The sequence below is a fragment of the Salvia miltiorrhiza genome, chromosome 2 (assembly GCF_028751815.1).
Source record: "Salvia miltiorrhiza cultivar Shanhuang (shh) chromosome 2, IMPLAD_Smil_shh, whole genome shotgun sequence".
Classification (NCBI taxonomy): Eukaryota; Viridiplantae; Streptophyta; class Magnoliopsida; order Lamiales; family Lamiaceae; genus Salvia; species Salvia miltiorrhiza.
Window position 1 is genome coordinate 63,328,432 of NC_080388.1, and position 22,031 is coordinate 63,350,462.

The window sequence follows — 22,031 nt, forward strand, 5'->3', positions numbered from 1 at the left end:
TTGTAGTGAACACATTTTATTAACCACATAAACAATATTTAACTAAGAATTAGGATTACATTTACACATATCAAAAAAATATTATTTTTTTCTCGTATATTAATCTTGATAGATTAATATAAATTCGATTCATTGTTGCATTTTTATAATATTTATTTATCATACTAAAAAAAAAGTCGACCTTTTTCATTTGATCGATAAAATTAATTTAATAAAAAGTCGACCTTTTTCATTTATATATTTTGTAACATGAGGTGGCTGCACGTCGTCGTTTTGGCTGCATGCAGCCAGCCAGCAGCTCATTTACGTGTGTTATCTTTGCTCTTTGCAGTGTGATGTGTGAGCAATAATATTACTCGTTTTCTTGAAAGAATAAATAGAAGTAATTAAAAAGGAAAAGAAAGAAAAGGGTGTATATATTTATTCAGAAAAAAATATTTATTTAAATCCAGAACTTTTCTTTAATGAGACGATGAAACGTGATCTAGCTGGTTTTCTAAATTTCTACATCATTCGTTTATGGCGTAATTTATTTTTGTAAGCATGAATTGAGTGATGGAATTGGAGGGATTAATCAAGTCTTGAACATAAAGGTATGCTTTTTCCGTCTAATCTGGTTGGTTTTTTATATGCATGTCGATTTTGCTTCTTCCTTTTCGAGAAAAGTTCAATCTTTTCGTGGTTGCAATCTTAGCCACCCGGATCTAATCTGGTAGTACAATTTTTGGACCCTTTTGCTTGCTTCATGGAAACTTCCCTCCCTCTCTCGTTAAAGTCTCGTGACGTAGAAACAGACAACCAAGTGTTGTACAAGCTTCTGTTAAATTGAAATATACTATATGGAAACACATCAGCGGATTAGTAGACGCAATTTTGGTGTTAAGTATTGGAATTAATCTATAATTAATGAGATGAGGAGATCAATGTGTATGCTTGTTGTGTGGAAGCATCATTTTAGCTATAAATTTGAATGTTGCCATCAAAAGTGAAGGGAATCCAAGGAATAAGGTGGCTTATAGTTGAAGTTGCTAAAGTTGGAATATATTCCCAAAAATTTGAAATCTAGTGTGTTTTGGTGCAATAGCGTGAGATGAATATCCTTACCAAATTAAGCTGTGAAAAATCTAGATTTGTTTTATGAGCTTCGCAACTACATATCATATGGCAGGATGATTTTGGGAGTTTGATGTGAGGTGAAAGCTGTTGTGCAAAATGGCCCTTTTGGATCTATTCACGGCGTCGTCTGTTCCTGTGGTGAAAGTGCTTCTGGTGACTGCGTTGGGGTCGTATCTTGCAGTGGACCGCGTAAACATTCTGGGAGATGATGCTAGGAAGCATTTGAACAATGTAAGATGTGCTTCTTTTTAGTCTATGATAACTCCAAACTTTGCTACTTTATCACCACTTCCTTTCTTTCTAGTTCAATTTTTTCTTCGTCATTGAGGTCAAGCATTAATATATTTTCATCTATTGAGTGTTTTTCATCTCTTTTGTGTCATGAGTTTTCGCAAATTGAAAACTCCTTGAGACGAGAAGGTTCTTTGGGCTTGTGGATGTACTAAAACAACTTTTTTACTCTCACTCTGCTTCTCTCAGTACGTATCAGTCTTCCCTTGTAGATAACGAAATCAACTCTCTGTTGCATGACCTCCCATTGCAAGTGAGCCTTCCAATAACATCCAACAGACTGTTAATTTTTTCCATGTTCAGAATCTCTGTCTAAAACACGAATTAAGACGTACATATTGTACAATCATGATTCTATTGTCCATGGCTTTGACAAAGACGATATCTTTGATAGTTAGAATCTGGTATCCGTATGTGTATCATTTTCTGCAAATTATTTGCATCTTGTGACCTCGAGGCTACAATGCCTATCGGGTTTCTTCTCATCTGGAAAGTGATAACACAGTGTGTCGTAAATGACCATGAAACTATATTCCATGATGCTACTCCACCAAGAAAACTCATATCCTGTTATCTTGTTGCTTGAACAGATTACGTTCTTCGTATTTAATCCAGCACTTGTCTACAGTAACTTAGCCAGCACATTAACATTTGAAAGCATGGTTGAGTTGTAAGTTTTCGTCACAGACCAATGACACACTTTTGCGTATCTTCATCACCCTTCAGCCTCTTGAGCAAACATCACTCTTGTCTAACTTGGGCCAAAATTGCAGGTGGTTCATGCCCTTTAATATCCTCTTCACATTCATAATTGGTTCTGCACTCGGTTGGGTGGTCATTCAATTTACAAGACCTCCTTCACATCTCCATGGACTCATTATAGGTTGTTGCGCTGCAGGTATTAATACCCATGTTGATAGTGATTTTGTGTGCCCATATTTTTATGAACTTTAGACAACAAACGGATGTTGAAGCTCTTATACTGTCTTTGTAGCTTTTTCTGCTCTATTTCTTGATTTAGAATCCCCTTTTTCTCATATTCGAAAGTATTCAATTGCATTTGTATAGAAAACATGATTATGTTCTTCATTTAGGAGATGATTTGGCAGAACTTGAAAGCAAATGAAATTATTTTATTCTCCTTTAATCGTCTGCAGTTAGCTGTACCAGTCTTAACAAATGAACTTAGTTACCAAAATGGCAAAGAATGTTTGTATATGAGAGAAACTCAAGAAGAGTTTCATAGAGATTTTCTTATAAAAGTTTAGTATTAAAGGGGGTGATATAGTATCATACTGAAGCAATTTTTGTTAAGGCTAAAAACCGTAATTAGATTGCAATGCCACAAAACCTTGTGCGTGGAGTAAATTTAAATTGACTTGTATATCGCGGCTTAATCCTTTACGAACCTCATATACGGTTGCTTTTGTGTACATAGGAAACTTGGGAAACCTGCTTCTGATCATAATCCCAGCAGTGTGTAAAGAGAGAGGAAGCCCGTTTGGGGATGGTGACACTTGTGTCAAATATGGAATGGCATATGCTTCGCTCTCGATGGCAGTAAGTTTCATAAAATAATCTTGTACACATTGTGTATGTTTGTTAATGACATTTTCTCTGGTTGTGATGACGGTGTGAGGATCATACGTGCCATATAAGACTACTTCTGTGCATATTCACACTAATTGGTCTAAAAGTTAATGTTTTAAGTAAGCTCAACATCTTCGAGTTATGGAATTTTAACAGTGTGTTTCCTATTCTGTGTTCTTATGCTTCAGACCGGAGCAATATATCTTTGGTCCTATGTGTATAATATCGTTAGAGTGTCCTCAAGTCGGAGCTCAAGGGAAGTCGAGATTATTGACTCTCCCACCCATACGTCTTCAAGAGAGGGCTCCCCGTCTTCGTCTGGGAAGAGTTTGACAGATCCTTTACTCTCTTCGAGTGTTTTGATTGAAACAGAAGACCATGAAAAGGGATTAGGACAGCTGCAAGATAGATTCGAGAGCAAGCCCCAGGTATACCTTCGCATCTTTTACAAAGCAAATAAACGATAAAATGAAGTATTTAGCAGCATATAAGCTTTGGGGTTGAGCCTTTTCACATCTAAAAGATTAATTGCAGGTTTGTCTAACGGATAAAATAAAGCAAAGATTGGGGTCAGTTTTCAGTAAGATGAACTTGAAGAAGATCTTAGCTCCATCAACGACAGGAGCGGTATTGTTTCGTTGCTTACACACACATAGAAACCACACGTGCCTTAAGGAGCAAATGCAGAATCAAACTTTTGATAAACAATTTGATTGTCTGTGCAGTTTGTTGGATTTGTAGTGGGACTGGTGCCACAAATTCGAGGACTGCTAATCGGTGATGCAGCTCCTTTCCATGTAATCCAAGACACTGCCCTTCTGGTCGGGTATATATACGATTAATCTTTTAGGACCTAATGCTTCATTGCAGCAGCATGAACCAACAACCTTAGTCTTAAATTATTAACCATCATTGCAGGGATGGAGCGATTCCAGCTGTCACGTTGGTCATGGGAGGAAACCTTTTAAGAGGTGGATGCCTAATCGAAAATACTCTGTGTAGTGTTTACCTACAATTCTTGTACAAGTTCTAGAACTTCATTTTGCAAAAATATTGCTTGTAATGAATTTGTATGTTTCCTGCAGGTTTAAAAGGTTCGGGAATTCAGAAGTCTGTTATTTTCGGTGTTCTAGCTGTCCGATACGTTGCCCTGCCGCTGGTAGGCATTGCAGTCGTTAAAGGGGCGCTTCGGTTGGGTTTAGTGCATGATAATCCACTGTATGAGTTTGTTCTCCTGCTGCAGTTTGCCCTTCCACCTGCAATGAACATCGGTAATACATTCTCCATTTGAAAATTCTTGTTTAGCTCGATACGATTATAGGCCGAAACTGAGTATAGTTTTACTACAACTTGTGACTGGTAGGAACAATAACTCAATTGTTTGGTGCTGGTGAGATGGAATGCTCTGTGATTATGCTGTGGTGTTACTCATTGGCTTCTGTTGCTCTCACTCTATGGTCAACACTTTTCCTATGGCTCGTCTCTTCTTGAGCGCAATCATCGCGCAACTTGTGTTTATGCATTGGTGCACAACTTCTTTCGATCGTTTAACAAACATTCTCATACTATAGAATCTGCAGGTTAGCTCTTGTTTTTGAATTAGCTTCTAGGTGTGCTAGAGAATCAGTGATTAGTGCTTATTGATTTTGAACTGTGTAGTAGATGTAATAGATAGAATCAGTGATTAGTACTTATTGATTTTGAACTGTAGGTGTAATAGATATTGATGATGATTTTGTAATAGATCAAATTCATTTGTACAACTAGTTTTAGTCATGTGCTATGCCTGTGGCTGTGATACTATTTAGTACTACTGAATTCATAAGTTCCTTTAATCAATATAGTATTAGTATGATTCAAATGAAGATGAATTCGACATTAATTTTTCAAAAGTGGATCATTTCAAAAGTTGAGAATATAACCATGACCTTCTTTCAAGATTATGATTATTTTGAATAATGATGAAATATATCAGATCATCCATATTGGAGACATATATATTTATACGGGACGGAGCCGGGGGGGGGGGGCTAGAGCCCCCCAAATTTTGATTTTTTTTAAATATATATATATATATAGGGGAGGGCTACAGTAAAAACACTTCTTAAAATATAAATATAAACGTTTTTTAATGTACGAATTTTATCCAACAGGGTTACGAATTCATCCAACATGGTTACGAATTGTGAAAAATAAATTTTTGCTACCTTTGGGATTCGAACCCAAGACCACGAATTCATCCAAAAGGGTTACGAATCAACCGTAGATCTTGATGATCTAAGGGCTGAAAATCATTTATATTTTATACACTTAAGAGTGTTTTTATTCTAGCCCTCCCCTATATATATATATATATATATATATATATATATATATATATATAGGGGCGCTCCAGTGAGACCCCATATTTTTCGTGAAACACTAGGACAATGAATAAGATATATAATACTAATGAACAAAACGTATATCTAATGAACAAGATGTATATACTGATGAAAAATAAAATTTAAAAAATTCGTAATGAATAAGAAATATATACTAATGAACAGTGCCGTATATACTGATGAACAATGCAGTATATACTGATGAATAACAAAATTTAAAATATTATGCTCCCTCCAGGATTCGAACCCTGCGAAAAAAAATCACCCTCCAGATACAATATCAGCCATAGGATTGATAAAATAAACGTACCAGATCGTACCCTAGATCTCACTAAAATTAGGGAGTCTCATTGGAGCGGCCCCCTATATATATATATATATATATATATATATATATATATATATATAGGAATTGGTTCAATTGAGATTTATATATATTTTGAGATTTTGAGATAAATGAACATATAAGTACATTTTGATGAACTTGTCAATTAATTTTTATGAACGCGGGTTGGTCTAGGGTTCAATCCCTACAAGTGGCGTGTTTTTTAAATAAATTAAATAGATTCATATGTTCATCAGTTATATTGGTTATGTTCAAAGAATTTATTGATATGTTCATTTATCTCAAAATCTCAAAATATTTAAAATCTCAATATAAGCTAACCCTATATATATATATATATATATATATATATATATATATATATATATATATGTAGGGAGAGGTTCAAATAAGAACCACTAATAAAATAAGAACGGAGAACCATTTTAAGCCATTCGATCATCAAGATCTACGGTGGAGCATCATCTTGGTGGATGGATGCAGGTGCTGGGTTCGAATCCTGAAGGGAGCAAAAAAATTATTTTTTTCGGATGCATTAAATTTAATAGCGGATGCATTAATTTTAATAGCAAATGCAGTAATTTTATTGGTTCTTATGTTCTCACGATAATTGTGGTTCTCACTATAACCGCACCCTATATATGTATGTATATAAAACGAAAATTAAAACGGGCTGCGTCACAGACTCACAATTCACAAACCCTCGCCGCGAAACTCACCCAGCCTGAACGCTGAACCCACCTTGCGCCGCCACCACCTGCCGCTCGCGCCACCACCGTCGGCCGTCGCACCACCGGTCCACCACGGCACCACCGCTGTGCTGACTGATTCCACCTTCCATTTTAGAGAACAAGAGGTAGTTTGCTTACATATGCGAATTTTATTTGTGAGATGAAACCCACTTTGCTGATTCCACCTTGTGATTTGTGAGATGAGAGTCAATTTTATTTTTCTTTTAAACCATATTATCTTGCAATTGGTGGGAATGGACGGTGGAGTTAATTTGTGGAGTCAATTGGTGGAGTTAAAGTGGACAGTGGAGTTAATTAATTTGTGATTCGGCTAATTAATTTGATGGTTCAAGTTGTTTTTTTTGTGAATCAATTAATTCGGCTAATTAATTTGAATCAATTTAATTTGAATTAATTCGGCTAATTTATCTATTAATTTCAACTTAGCAATCAATTTATTAATTTGAATTAATTTAATTTTATAGGAAATGGAACGTTTTTTTTCTAAAAAACGTAAAGGTGAATCTTCAAGTGGTTCAATGACACCTTTTATTGGAGCAAATGTTGAAGCAAATGTAGAAGTTGAAGAAAATATGGGAACTGAAACAAATTTTAGTGAATACGTTCGTGATCCGGGATTAAGGAAACCAATTGATGAGTTTGATATTGCTATTCGAGATCAAGTACGTAGAGAATATTGGTCCATGGGGCCTTGTCAAGTAGTTGGACATACCTATCCAAAGACTGAATTCGGCACTCAATTAAGGAGTTTTCAAGATGCGTGGTATCAAAAGTTTGTGTGGTTAGAGTATAATGTTGCAAAATATGAGTTTGATATTGCTATTTTGAATATATTGGATGTTGCTTACCGCGCTCATGATAGTGAATACAACTAGAGCATCTTGCAAAAGAAAAGATCAGCTTAGAATGTTAGAACATGAGAGATTAGTCAAAGAACTCAATGATAAAGTAAGGACAAGTGGAAAAGGCCAAAATCAGGAGACAAGTTTGGTAAGACCTGGAGATACTCGATGGGGCTCACATTATGTGACTTTGCTTCGTTTATGTGCTATGTGGCCTTCAGTAGAGAAAGTGTTGGAGAATATACGTGATGATACCACTAGCTTTGAAGTTAGAAGTACTGCAAGAGGTTTGCTTCGGAAGATGAATGATTATGAGTTGGTGTTTGTGATGCATTTGATGAAATATTTGTTAGGAATCACAAATGAATTGTCATATGCATTACAAAGAAGGGATCAAAATATTGTGCAAGCCATGATTTTGATTGATGCAGTGAAATCTCAACTACATGACTTCAGAAACACTGGGTGGGAAATAATTTGTGATGAAGTCAATAGATTTTGTGAGGTGAATGCTATTTCTTTGATTGATATGGAAGACACGATAACACGACCTGGTTATAGAAGGCAGAGCATCACCAATGATCATTATTACCGTGTGGAGATTTTTACAGAGGTATTTCTTTTAATTTCAAATATTTAATTCATTTTATTTATTTTATTTTTTCATGTCTTAACAATAAGTTATTATTTATTCTTGCAATGTTAGGTTGTTGATTTAATCATACAAGAGATGAATAATCGTTTTTCTGAAGCTAGCACTGATCTACTTAGATGCATGGCATGTCTTGATCCAAGAGATTCTTTCTCCCAATTCGACATTAATCAACTCATGCGTTTTACTACTTGGTATCCTGAAGACTTCTCCGCAGGTGATTATTTATTATTTTTTACAATAATTTCATAATATCTTTATTAATGTGAAATATTTAACAGGTGATTGTTTATATCTGCCACAACAACTCCGTAATTTCATAGTACTTGTGCGGCATCATCCTCGCTTTTCTACGATCACTGATTTGGGAAGTTTTGCTCAAGAAATGGTTAAAAGTGGCAATCATTTAATTTTTCAATTAGTTTATCGTATGATTGAGTTGACATTGGTTTTACCTGTAGCTACTGCTTCTGTTGAGAGATCATTTTCTGCAATGAAGCTCGTCAAAAGTGATTTGCGAAATCGTATGCAGGACGAGTGGATGAATGACAGTTTGATCATGTACATTGAAAAGGATATCTTCTCAACAATTGATAATGAGAATATATTGCAACGTTTTTAGTCGATGAGTACAGGTCGCAATCAATTGTCATCACTTTCTCAAACAGAAACAACTAGTTCACCAAGTATTTATTCTTAGGTTATTTATAATGTATTGAACTTTTATAGCTATGTTATTTCAAATGTATTAGAACTATATTATCTATGAAAATGTTGTTTATTATTATTATTATTATAAAAATGTCTAAAATGTACTGAGCGTCCCCAAAAAAAATTCCGGGGGCGGTAGCCCCCGAACCCCCGTAGAAGTTCAGCCCCCCCCCCCCCAAAAAAAATCCTGGCTCCGTCCCTGTTTATACACAAAAAAGTAAAAAACAACACTTTGCCAACACTTTGGAGACATATTTATACACCAAAAAAAACTTCCTGCAATGCACAAGGGTATATTTTTTTAAATTATGATGAGCAAATTTAAAATTTATCTACCAATATTAGTAAGCGCAAATCAAGAATAAGTTGGATCCGAAGTATCAATCAAACATAAGGGATAAAATACTCCCTAAAGCATGAGTCACAGAATTGGCTTCTCTTGGGACAAACACCACTCGAAATAGAGGATTTTCTTCAGGAATTTTCTCTAATTCTACATAATCGCACCAAACTGATATATATATTTTTTCACTATTTTATTTTCAGTTAATATACTTTCAAAAGAATTTATAATTTTCTCAGTTGAAATGTTTTTGTAAATACAAAATTAAAGATTTTATCATGATCTTTAATCTAAGGACATTTTTAGATGGGAAAATTGTGAAAGTGGATTCTGCTTTAATATATGGATATGCTAAAATTATTTAAGTGATTTTTGGACAAATGATGTATGTTGGAGACTTGAAACAGTTACAAAATTCAAGCAAATTTCATAGTTAATAGTAAGATACTACAATACTGGGTAGTCTTAAACTACAGCTAATACAATATTGAAAACAGAGCATAGTTGTTCTACTCTGTAAAATCAGCAAAATGTCAATAAGCATTGGCCAAATATATGCTCGAGGGAAGCAAGCAGAGATTGTAAAATCAGGGCCCAACTTTCAGAGAAGAGACTTCTCAAGATCATCAAAGTAGGGATGTTCCATAGCCTTCTTGGCTGAAATCCTCCTTGATGGCTCATAGTGCAGCATTTCCTGCAACATAAAGAATTTCAGATGGATCAGAAAGGAGTAACATTGTTTGTTTCTCATGAAGCTCAATGACAAAATCAACAACTTACAGATAGAAGATGCAGGCCATTCTCATCCAGACCAGTAACAGCTGTCGAAAGTGGCTTGGCGCTCCACTGTGGGTATTCATGCCAGTTTACTAGCTTGCTAACTCCAGGCCAAACTTCTTCGTTCGGAGTTCCCAGCAATCTGTGTTCGTCAAATCTAAATGGGTGAGAATAAAGTAGGAAAATGAGGTGGGATATCAAGAATTACTATGATCTATGATGAATGACCTGAAGATGTGTAGAAGCTGTTGCAGCTCAGAGTCTCCAGGAAAGAGAGCTTGATTTGTCACCAATTCAGCTGAGAGATTCAATATTCAGAACTTAAACGAAGTTTTCTAGTAAACCAAGATTTATGATTCTAGTCTGAATAGTTCATACCAAATATACATGCGACAGACCACATGTCCACAGCAGGGGAGTAATGCGTAGCCCCCAAAAGCACCTCAGGAGCTCTATACCAGAGGGTCAATATCTGCAAATATTGCATTTATTTATAATCTACTTGGTACGTTACTACTTTTGAGTTGGTTAAGATGATGCAAGAAAATATACCTCATGAGTGTATTTCTTAATTGGCACAGTGAAAGCTCTAGCTAGTCCAAGATCAGCTATTTTAAGCATCATTGTTTTACGATCCATCAAAAGGTTATGCGGCTTAAGATCCCTATACAGTAGCAGAATAAACAAGGTTCAGTCATTAAGTGGAAGGCTAACGAAGGCACAAGATTGATGATGGATACGGAATAAGACCTAGGTTTACCTGTGCAAAACACCATGACCATGGCAGAAGGCAACACCTTTGCAGAGCTGGTACATTAAGCTCTGCCAATGCCAACGATAAAAGGGGTTAAGATTCATAGAAGTCTAATCAATTGCCAAGGCATAGAAACCAAACAAGTAAGAAGGAGATGTACCTTAACAATTTTGCTAGGAATGTTATCCCCAGTCTGGCGGAAGCTGCGGATGTATTTTTTGACGTCAGTGTCCATGTACTCAAACACCAAGTATAGAACAGTCTTGCCTTCCTTGTTCTGGCCTTGTTTCACATCCATCAATCTGTGCAATTTTTTAGGTTAACATACAGAATCAGTTACAAAAAGGATCAAATTCGGAGGCTTGAAATTGGACCACGAAACATTGATGATTAAGCAGATTCATTTTTACATCCATCAATATGTACAAGGACAAATATGCGACCAGTAACAAATAGACTAAATGCCTAAAGTTGGAGCAGACAACATTGAAGATTAAGCAGATTCTTCTCTAATATTCAGGTCCCAGTCACTGTAGCTAATCTATGAAGCATTCAAATTGCTGATTCGTGTATCTAAAAGAACCCCCAATTTATGGAAGAATGAAAAGCACAGTAAAATTAAAGAAGAAAACCTACACCTTTAGAAGCATCAAGCATGTGGTCAGCAGAAATCAAATTCAAAATTAACAGAAAATCAAGCTACAAAATGAAGCATACGAATCACACATCCACGATCAGCGAGTGAAAAAATCAATCAAGTGATCGAACAGGTAGTATGCAGAAATGGATCCATAAACTAAAATGTAGAGAGGCAAAACTGAGAATCGACGATAATCTTACTTGACCACATGGGGATCTCTAGACAGCATTCTGAGCAACGAAACCTCGCGAAGAGTAGTTGGCGGCACCCCTTCTTCGTCTTCATGGAGGCGCGTTTTCTTCAACGCCACTATCTTTCCGGTGGCCTTCTCTCTCGCTCTGTACACTTTCCCATATGTTCCTTCTCCAACTTTCTCAAGCTTCTCGAATGCCTCCATTGCAGATTTCGGTTTCTCTTCCATTTCTCTCTCTTCTTCAAGTGTGTGTGTGCGTGAAAATGCGATTCAAAATTGGGGAAGAATTAGGTCTTCTTCTGCGTGCAAATGGCGGATTCTATATACACAGCCATCCGCAAATATAACGGCAACAATTTTGAATTTCAAACTGTTTCGAAATTCAAATTAGTATTCTTTGATGGGCTGAAATCCCCAAACTAACCCCCGAGGAGCGTTTGTTGTGGCCGTTTAAAAAGTTGCTCTAAAAAAAAGTCCAATTATTTTTCATAAAATGTTAATTAAAACAAATGAGAGGACATTATAATCGAATTGTGGTGAAGCTGCCATGGCCTTGTTAAGAAAATGTACATCACCATTACAACAATTTCAACAATTCACTTGTTTGGACAATTGAAACAAGTTATACTAGAATGTGGTCAACTTAGCAATAATTTCATGGATGCATACATCCGAGCTTCCTCCCTCGTCTACCGCCTCCTTCGCCAATGCCCTCCAACGACACACATTCGCCATAATCTCTCGACCTCTCTCGCCTAACATGATCACTTCTATGCATGCTCGTATTTCCTCACTCCAACTAAATCCCCCATCACCGGTCTTAGCTTTAATCCCCACTTTCCACACATGCTCCACCAAATGTGCATTAGTCATCTGGTCTAGAAACTGAGGCATAGCCACCATGGGCACTCCCAAGCTGATGGCCTCAAGAGTCGAGTTCCACCCACAATGAGACACGAAGCATCCAACCGCCTCGTGTGCCAACACTGCTAGCTGAGGACACCATGCCACAACCATTCCCATCTCCCAAGATATCCCACTCTTGAAATTGGTTGGGAGCTTGTCTTCTTCAGATGGCTTCACCGCCCACAAGAAGTTTCTGCAGCTATGCACAAGAGCCTTGCCCACTTCTGCATATTGCTCTGCAGCTAAGCTTGCTGCACTGCCAAACGAGACGTAGACCACGGAGCCTTTCTCCTTTGAGTCCAGCCACTTGAAGCAGGCCTCTGTTTCTTGCTTGAAGATGTTGAAGCCGTAGTCATGGTCATCTTTCACTCGGTTGTCTAGGTATAGGGAAGGCAGTGTCGGCCCGATGGCTCGTACGGGCCATAGCCCGGACATCCAATTGATCACCTACATTAGGGCCCCATAGATAGGTTACATGACCCAACCAACAACATTTTAAACAAACAATTCTAGTATCTGAAAGAATCCATCAACATATTAATTCAGACAAATTAAGAGTGAAGGACCTAGATAAAGATTACCTCCTCTTCCAAGTTAAGAAAGGAGTTGAAGAGAACCCAATCTGCTTTCTCAGTGTTGTCAAACTGGCTCAAGATGTACCTCATTATGGGAGGATAGCTCCCTACCTGAGGGCCTAATGAAGGCAGATTCGGGAGGCGAAGCTCAGGCAGTCCAGGCATGGGCAGAGGAGGGACGGGCGGGGACACAACTCCGGTCAAGTCACAGTGCATCGGGTAGCAACTAGCAACAAAGGCACACGACTGCGTGAAGAAGGAAGCTCTAGCAATGGCAAGCTCATTAGCTACATTTGATGCCCAAGCTATATTGGCATCATAGATGAGGCATTTCACAGGGTTGTTGGAATCTTGAAATTTTGTGATGAGATGAATCAAGTTTGTGGAGGCAGTGGCCTCGAATCTCTCAAGAAAGCCCTTGAATCCACCAGGGCCAGCCACGCCTCCTTGGGCGTGATCGTCGTATATTGACTCAAAGTTGATGGAGCAAGATGCAGCTGCAGCTGCTGCCATGGCCTTGGTGTTGGAGAGTGTGGTGGTTACTGTGATCTTGATCCCTTTTGCAGCTAATCTTTTGGAGAATTGAAGCATGGGATTCATGTGGCCTTGTCCATGATATGGAAGAACTATGATATGAGCTTTGTACTTATCATCTTCCTTGTCCATCTCAAGATAAAACCAAACTGCTGTTTTGATTACTACAACCTTAGACCAAACAAAAAGATTGATTGTGTTTCAAATTGAGAAGCTGATATACAGTGAATTGAATCAAGAACACAGTTATTTGAGAAGTAATTAAGCATTGATCACAACTTACCAACTTACGCCTGTTTCTTCTTACAGGTTATGTGTTGTTTTAACTTTAATTTGTTAAAATATGGGAAGAAATTCTATGTTATAATCGGTATATATCTGATATGTAACATCCTACACATTTTTTCTTGACATCACCAAATTAATAAAATAATAAATAAAGACAAAGCTAGGGAGGCCGGCTAGCTGTTGCTATACACTACTTAATTTAAATGAGATCCTTCTTTTCAAATTTTATTGCTTGTGAATGTTGATTTTATACATTATTACCATGGACTGATGGACATATACTTGTTTTTGTCCTCACAAAATAGTACTAATAATTATTTCAATCACATTTCAATTTCAAGAAAAGGTCAATCGATTGGATTGACGGTCCAATTTAACTTATTACTTACATGGAATATTAGTTATCATTTAAATCGATTCAGATCTTCTATCGAATAATTGTATTTTATCCTTTACTGCATTCAGAATGGATAACATGTGTTGATCTTGAGATTGAAATTTAACACAGTTAACTAATTACGTTAAATCACGATGAACATCTACTATCGTCTAGTCAATTTTAATTATAATAAAGATATATTATCACAATGATTAAAATTTTAATTGTATCACTTTGAAAAATAGATTCTAACAGAGATTAAAATTCTCACTGTACATCTGAATTATGCAATGGCGGGTTTAGTATTACTCTATGAACCATCTATGAGTTCCCGATCGGAATGATTCGAAGGCCATTTAATTTTGAGGAATAATTCAGACGGAGAGACATAAGTTCGAGCAAAATGTAATTCATCTTAAAATGAAAAACAAAGAATAGGATACATGTATCTATCTCAAATTAGTTCTGCTGAACTTTCAACAATTCTGACTTTACTTCTTTGAATGAGTTAAAAGTGTCTCAAATCAATTTTGCCAAACTTTTAGTAGTTCTAATTTTGCAACTTTCGACGACCCAAAACAATATGAACATATCAATGTGACTAAGGTTAAGTTAGTCCAATAATAAGTTGATATTTATTACGATAAAATTTTGTTTACATATTATACTTGAGAGGTAATCGTTTGATGATCTTCGATACTTATCATTTACGTCGAGCACATAGCTTACATAGTGCAATTTATTTCTTACGTTCTTTTGTGAACTCCAAAATACATACACACACAAATATCAATTATGAATTTCCTATCGTTACATAGAGATAGAGGGAAAATTTTGCGCTATATATGTTGATGCTATTATAAAATATTGATTAAAATATCAAATAGCGATGCTTTTACGAAGTAGTTGTGAATGCGCTGCAAAAACATTCTCATGAATTAAGATGTGCAAATATTTCAAAGCAATTCATGAATATTAAGCCAAAAGTGAAGCTACCTCGTATATTCGTACCCCGAAAGGGTAAAAACCTGAAAGAAGAAGAGTATATTTTTCATACATTTTATTGATGTCTGCTGTATTTTAATAGCATTTCAAGAAATCCTAAAGTTAGGTAAAAGTCATATTCTTATAATTAAATAATACTCCCTCCGTCCATGAAAGAACTTCCTAGGAGGGAGTGGCACGGGTTTTAATAAAATGTTGTAGGAGTATAGTGTATTGAGAGTGGAGAAAAAGTTGTAAAGTGTATTGGGAATTGTGAAAAAGTATTAATAATTTATTGTGTTGTTTTAATTAATGTTATTTGAGTGGTGGAAATTGTCTTAAAAGGGGAGTATTTTTTAAATGGTGGGGTATTGTCCCAAAATAGGAAAAAGTAGGAAGTTCTTTCGTGGACGTCCCGAAATAGAAAAATAGGAAGTTCTTTCGTGGACGGAGGGAGTAGTATATTCTTATAAATGGAGTAAGAAAGTTAATGTCGATACAGCAGGAGCAGTGAGCTCAACTGCAGTCTTGGTGATCTTCTGCTAAAAGCAGATGTGAGACTCTGCAGTAGATATGAGATATCCACAGCAATGGCTTCGTTTTGCTGCTATGCTATCATCTCTTTCCAATAAAAAAAGGAGCAAAGAAAAACAGGCCTACTCAAGTATATTCATAGCAGAATATGAACATAAAGTATCGTTCAACATTATCCATAGATGGATAATGTTGAACGACAATATCTTGGTCAGAGATGGGCAAGAAGTTCTTATACACAACCGCGACAAAACGAGCAGAAAAATTCATTAGGAAATGAGTTGGCCAGGTAAAAGAGGATCTCTCTTCAATCAGAAATATCAAGAACTAAAAATCATATACCTGTCAGATTCTTAGAAGCAAACTAAAGGCAAACATCTTTCAAATTCTGCAGCATGATAACGCTCTGCAAAAACAAGTACTTGTGCAACTGAATTTATAGATATATCCTTGCACATATGAGATTCATATATTCTCATGAGTCTTTCAATGTCAAAACAATCAGCTATAGCCAGCAACTTTGCAATTCATGATGAAGAACAACAAGCTCATTCTATCAAGACAACTACCTTTTAGATCAGATATTTACTCTAACAAAACTATAAACGAAACTAAACCAGAAACAGAATCCAAACTTTCGATTGGTGCGCATCAAAAGGAACACAAGTGAGGATTGGAGTTCTGAGTCGACTTCCTCTCTTATAATACTTTCCCCCAAAAGGTATGCAGTGAACCAACAATTTCTTTCATTACGGTTGTTGATATGAATTCCTAACAACTACAAAAATACTTCATAAAAGTCTCCATATATCGAGGTTCCACAATCCAAACAACTCACTGTTACAGAAAAAGCAAACAAACAAACAAACTTATAAACAGTTTCTTAAAATTCACAGAGACAATAATGACATAACTCAAAACACAGAATCATTAGAAACGATATCAGTATGTAATACGAAAAGAAACAGCAGCAGACTTATCACATATAGTTTCATTAATCCAAGGGTATAATTCGTTAGCTACTAAACCGCTCAAAATCACATGTTATAAATTTCAGTTATTAAAAGAAGGAAACAAAACTGAAGTTCATTCAACAGCCTTGTGTACCACAGCCGGCGAATTTTCCGGAGACGATTCATTCATTTGTTGCTCCTTCTGAATCATGGATTTTTTTTCATATTCTTTCCACTTGTTAATCGCGGCAGTGCAAACAACTTAAGAAAAAAAGGTCGGCGGGTTAAAAGTAGAGAAAGTGTATAAATGAATTGAAGAACAAGTAGAGATAGTGTGTACCTCCGGCGCCGACAAAGTAGAGAAGTCGAACGAGCTTGGGTGCGACTTCCTCGCCCGGCGGTAATGGTATTGGTTTCATCTCTCTCCGCCTCGAATCTAATCAAACGGGAAACTGGAGTTTCGCGGCTACCGATTTTGATACCCAACTCTTAACCCTTGATGCCAAAAACAAAAGAAAAACTCCTAAAACTATTAAATTCGAAATTCGTGAATTCTTTTTTATAAAACTATTTTAAATTGAAAAATTTAGTACTATTAAATCAAATACTCCTATGAGCTCATAAAATCATGAATTGAAAGCAACAAGTAAAATCGTTGCTCCAAAACATAACATAAAGATGTTTTAATAACTTTTTACAATTAAGTTAAAATGTAAACTAAAGATAATTTAAACGTTAAAGTCTAGGCTGAGCAAAACATTAAATTAGATGCAAAATATTTTTTTTTTCTAAAATGATTTGATGCGCCGATTTGATTCTTCGGGCATCTCCAATATTAATTATCATTTCCCCTGTCTCGTCGAAATTGAAGCGTTTCTTTTAGACATAAAAATTAAGAAGTTTGTATTTAATTATTTAAGTATATTAGTATATTTGTGGTTAAGTGATTATCTATATAATTAATATTTTTAAAATTTTCATTAAATCAAGAAAAAAATTAAAATTAATTTGAAATTTATTTTTATTTATGATTTATTAATTATTTTTAAAAATTAATTTGGAATTAATAAATATTTGTTCATTTATTAATTATTTGAAATTATTTTATTAAATTTGAAATTAATTTATTTTAATTATTTGAAAATAATTTTTTATTAATTAGGTTAATTAACAAAAAATAAGGGGTGTAATCAGTTTTGTTAATCACATTTTTAAATTGCCTAATTTTTGCTAAAAAATGAAACGACTCAACTTCGTTGGGATGACCCAAAAAGAAATATGATTCATCTTCGTTGAGATAGAACATAAGAAGTACTTGAAATTAATAAGTAAAAGATGAGCATACAAAATACACTCAATATGAGATATTATGCATTAATAGTCCAAATTAATGAAATGGTACTTTCTTCGCCCATGACAAGTGAAGTATGAAGGAGATAGACACAAGTTTTAAGAAAATATTTGAAATGTGTATGAATATTGAATAAGATAAAGGATCCACTAAAGTTGATTTGTTAGTATTAATAAATGATTTGTGAGATTAGTTTTTGTAAATATTGTGCGTGAATGAGAGTAAAAGTATAAGAGTATATATACTAAAATGGAAACACCACCTTATTGTAGACGAATGAGAATAGCAAAAGGACCACACTCACCGTGGACGGAGGAAGTAATTCATACATAATCTCAATTCGCACGATGATATACCAATAATTTTATTGTCTTGAACTCTATTTACGGGCCTCTAACGAAATCTCAACATAAACCTCATATCACATTGTAGCATCCTAAAGACTATGACTTTCTAAACCTTATTTGTGGTCTCCTAACGACATAATTTATAATACATACGATAAACACATGATATGAAAATAAGCAATATATATATGATTAACTTTAATGTATTAATAAAATTCACGACATATATAAACTAAAAAAATCTCACATCTTAAACTTGAAAATTAACTTAAACAATTCAAATGAAAGTCAACTTCTTAATCGCGTCGTATCTAATCTGGTAAAATGGAATAACAATTTATACAATCTAAAAAATTTATATATAATTATATTATGGTAAAATGGAATAACAATTTATACAATCTAAAAAAATTATATATAATTATATTATATTATATGTGCACGTGCGTGCGCGCATGCATGTTCGAGAAATTCGATATATATGTGTGTATGCACGCATGTGTGTGTTGTGTTTAGTGTCTAAAAATAGAAAGTGCGTTTATTTGGAGCACGTACCAAAAAGAAAATAAATATATAATTTTAAGTGACTAAACATTTGTTTGGAGTATATTAGTAAATGTATGAATAACTTTAATTATTTACTTCTCGTAGTGATCAATCACTTGCCTGAAATTTCATTATATATCTACCTATATTGAAAGGTCTGGATTTTAATGTCAAATCAATTTTAAATTAATTTTAAAATTGACTGGCGATTTTATAGTTATAATAAATTGAAGATTTATTTGTAAATTATATTTTTTTTCCTTTTCCTTTTTCTTTATCTTTTTTTGTTTTATTTATTTCTAAAATTATGAAATCCGACTAATTATAAAATATTCAATATGTATATCAAATTAAAAATCACGATAAGAGCTTTAATTTTATACATTTTATGTAAATATTTGATTTAAAATGTAGAGGCTATATTTATTTAAAGATTAATTTAAAAAAAAAACTCTCTATCCTCTCTCGTCTTTTTTTAATAAATATATTTTTTAATTCTTTTTTATTTTTATTTTTAACTTTTTTTCCTTTTCATAAGATCAATTGTTATTATTTTTCAATATTCAACTAAAATATATTCAATTAAAATTAATTTTTTAAAAATTTATAAATATAATAATTGAATCAGTATCAATTTTATATAAATATAAAAATACAAACATTTCTCGTACAAAGAATTTACTCTTTGCTTTACAAAGAATTTTATATTTTGAAATAAACAAGATAATTATAATATAATCGTGTACTCTTTGCTTTACAAAGAATTTTATATTTTGAAATAAACAAGATAATTATAATATTATCATACACGATTATCACCCTTTGCAAACAATGAAACAAACCTAAAAGTTTACGTCGAGCATACGATTTATTTCTTACTTTCTTTTTGTAAACTCCAACATACATACACAAAAATCAATTATGAATTTCGTATCGTTATCTAGGGAAAAAATTTCTCTATATATTGATGTTATTATAAAGTATTGATTAAAATAGCAAATAGCTAGGCTAGCCATGCTTTTTATGAATTTGTGAATGCGCTGCAAGAATATTCTCATGAATTACGATATGCAAATATTTCAAAGCAATTCATGATTATAGTAGGCCAAAAGTCAAGCTACCTCATATATTCATACTCCAAAAGGGTAAAAACCTAAAAGAAGAAGAGTATATTTTTCATACATTTTATTGATGTCTGCCCTATTTTCATAGCACTGCATGAAATCCTATAGTTAGGTAAAAGTCATATTCTTATAAGTAAAGAATATATTTTGATTTTCGTCATTTTCTTTTTGAATACTTGTTTGATTACTGATTTTTTTTTAACAGTATCTTTTTTTTGTTTGGAAATGACGTGCACATATCCAATTTTCTAAATAAGCGAGGAGGCGCTTATTGCAATTATGGTATACCTCAGGGGTGTCTGCTTAACTTAATCAATGTGTAAGTATTTAACATTTTGGCCCTGTTTGGTATAAAAAATTTAAAAATAAAATAATGCCCTAAATGAGCTGGGCCGTGAAGGCCTTCACTAGCATGCGCGTGTAGTGCCGAATTACTTAATTGGATCCACATGAGCTGGCTTTATTAATTAAAATTTTATTATCGCTGTTGTTGATTTGATTTTGAAAGACTGATCTGAACCACCTCTTATCTACTACCAAAGTTTCTATAATTTAGTTCACAAGTAGATAATTATACATCAAACGCATATTTCGTCCGTCACCGTTTTAATAAGAATAAGAATTCTTTTAAATACAAATTAAAATTATTATTATATAATTAATTCGAATTAATATTTATTACTAGAACTTGAAACTAAGAACTATATAGACCCTAAATACGGATTAATCAAATCTAATGATATAATATTAATTAATAAAAACTTCAAATTGTATGTAAAATAATAAACAAAAATCTTAATTGAGTTAATGAACTTTACTTAATACTTTAAAATTAAACTAAAATTCAAGATACATTTTTTTAAAAACTACAAACTGGATCTGCCACCATTTTTAAGTCGATCTATCCAAAATCCACAACTATGCTAGACTTGCTATTGTTTCTTTTAATTAATTCATAATTTTATAGTTGTACATCAATACATATTCGGAAACTATTTTTCAAAATCGAGTTGGAAGATGTTTGGCTAAATTTATTTTAAAGAGCTTATAAATTTCAATAGTCATTAAGATGTTTCAGAGTTTATAGAATGGAAAGGAGTGATATTGGCCCCGCTTTTTCCCCAGTAAAAAAAGGGAGTGGAATCGCTGTTTGGACGACCCATATCTGCTCAAAGAAATTTTCGTTGTGTATCGAATACGCGTTCGCTATACCGATAAAACATAGCATGCTTTTTTCTATTCATCTCGATTCATTGGTGCTCAAATCCTTAACGACCACAGGAATAGTCCAGTCTAGGAGACAAATCAATAGGAAATGCTCTTTTTTTTTTCATAAGAATACAAATTCACTTCTATGAAATTAAAGAATTTCACTGGAATCTCCTTACGCACGTAAAATCCTTTTATGCCCACCCGCCTAATCTTTTAAAAGTTTATAAGTTGTGTGTTTGGATAATTGAACTTATAAATTAGAGAGATAATTTTTTTGTTAGAGAAATAAAATATTTATTAAATAGAGAAAATCGAAAAGAAATGAACTTGAAACGGTACATGATGAAATAACAAATTATAATTGAATAATATTTGTAAAATATTGTTGCATATAAAATTATAAAATATAAGTTGTAGTAGATAAATTTATTTTTTGTGGAGCTTACTCTTGAAATATATTTTTAAAATTTATAAGTTGTTCAAAAATTTATTGTCAAACACTTTTAAAAAGTTTATAAAGCTCTCTCAACCAGCTTTAGAAAACGTTCACAAGTAACACAACTATAGGCAATAGATGTTTAATTTTTTAAAAGGAAAAAGAAAACCAGTTACCGACACATGCTGCTCCTTCGCTATTCTCATTTATTTTAAAGATAAAATTCAAAGTAATTTGGAGACAGTGAAATAATAAAACCAGACTATTAATAATAACTGATTATACATTTTTTGCTCTTGATTTATATATGTTTTATTGCGTGTTACTAAACTAAAGCCTTTCTCTATGCTTAGACTCAATTACCACTTATTTGATAGTTCATGAAAATTGAGCATGTTCAATGATATAGGACTCTATCAAATTCAAATCTTATATTTTATACATTGGAAATTAAAGAATATTGTTATGTTT

General features: G+C 33.9%; 4 protein-coding genes and 1 long non-coding RNA gene across 8 annotated transcripts; 2 read left to right on the plus strand and 3 right to left on the minus strand.

The window, feature by feature from the left end:
* The first annotated feature begins 330 nt into the window (after nucleotides 1–330).
* On the plus strand, nucleotides 331–4,760 carry LOC131011030 (protein PIN-LIKES 3-like). Of its 3 annotated transcripts, XM_057938765.1 has the most exons (11): nucleotides 331–593; nucleotides 1,169–1,347; nucleotides 1,998–2,077; nucleotides 2,181–2,305; nucleotides 2,846–2,967; nucleotides 3,186–3,425; nucleotides 3,532–3,624; nucleotides 3,723–3,823; nucleotides 3,916–3,968; nucleotides 4,083–4,268; nucleotides 4,361–4,760. In XM_057938765.1, the coding sequence occupies exons 2-11, from the start codon at nucleotides 1,213–1,215 to the stop codon at nucleotides 4,486–4,488; spliced, it is 1,263 nt and encodes a 420-aa protein (XP_057794748.1). In that variant the 5' UTR covers nucleotides 331–593; nucleotides 1,169–1,212; the 3' UTR covers nucleotides 4,489–4,760. The 3 variants fall into 3 exon arrangements, with proteins under 3 accessions (XP_057794748.1, XP_057794750.1, XP_057794749.1); XM_057938767.1 differs by having other exon boundaries at nucleotides 3,723–3,818; nucleotides 4,083–4,760; XM_057938766.1 differs by having other exon boundaries at nucleotides 340–1,347.
* A 2,607-nt stretch (nucleotides 4,761–7,367) lies between these two features.
* Nucleotides 7,368–8,595, plus strand: LOC131009870 (uncharacterized). Its single transcript, XM_057937273.1, has 3 exons — nucleotides 7,368–7,934; nucleotides 8,028–8,190; nucleotides 8,255–8,595. Exons 1-3 carry the CDS (start codon nucleotides 7,386–7,388, stop codon nucleotides 8,593–8,595), a joined length of 1,053 nt encoding a protein of 350 aa, XP_057793256.1. The 5' UTR covers nucleotides 7,368–7,385.
* An 839-nt stretch (nucleotides 8,596–9,434) lies between these two features.
* Nucleotides 9,435–11,862, minus strand: LOC131011032 (cell division control protein 2 homolog D). The gene is made up of 8 exons (XM_057938770.1): nucleotides 11,399–11,862; nucleotides 10,719–10,860; nucleotides 10,565–10,626; nucleotides 10,357–10,468; nucleotides 10,183–10,276; nucleotides 10,033–10,102; nucleotides 9,808–9,946; nucleotides 9,435–9,721 (listed from the first exon to the last, which is right to left on the minus strand). The coding sequence occupies exons 1-8, from the start codon at nucleotides 11,617–11,619 to the stop codon at nucleotides 9,629–9,631; spliced, it is 933 nt and encodes a 310-aa protein (XP_057794753.1). The 5' UTR covers nucleotides 11,620–11,862; the 3' UTR covers nucleotides 9,435–9,628.
* A 52-nt stretch (nucleotides 11,863–11,914) lies between these two features.
* LOC131011031 (mogroside IE synthase-like) lies at nucleotides 11,915–13,859 on the minus strand. 2 transcript variants are annotated; one of them, XM_057938769.1, is made up of 3 exons: nucleotides 13,690–13,859; nucleotides 12,879–13,577; nucleotides 11,915–12,744 (listed from the first exon to the last, which is right to left on the minus strand). In XM_057938769.1, the coding sequence occupies exons 2-3, from the start codon at nucleotides 13,536–13,538 to the stop codon at nucleotides 12,019–12,021; spliced, it is 1,386 nt and encodes a 461-aa protein (XP_057794752.1). In that variant the 5' UTR covers nucleotides 13,539–13,577; nucleotides 13,690–13,859; the 3' UTR covers nucleotides 11,915–12,018. The 2 variants fall into 2 exon arrangements, with proteins under 2 accessions (XP_057794752.1, XP_057794751.1); XM_057938768.1 differs by having other exon boundaries at nucleotides 12,879–13,859.
* A 2,662-nt stretch (nucleotides 13,860–16,521) lies between these two features.
* On the minus strand, nucleotides 16,522–17,249 carry LOC131011033 (uncharacterized). The gene is made up of 2 exons (XR_009096719.1): nucleotides 16,885–17,249; nucleotides 16,522–16,805 (listed from the first exon to the last, which is right to left on the minus strand). It is a non-coding gene; the product is annotated as an uncharacterized LOC131011033 (long non-coding RNA).
* Nucleotides 17,250–22,031: the final 4,782 nt, after the last annotated feature.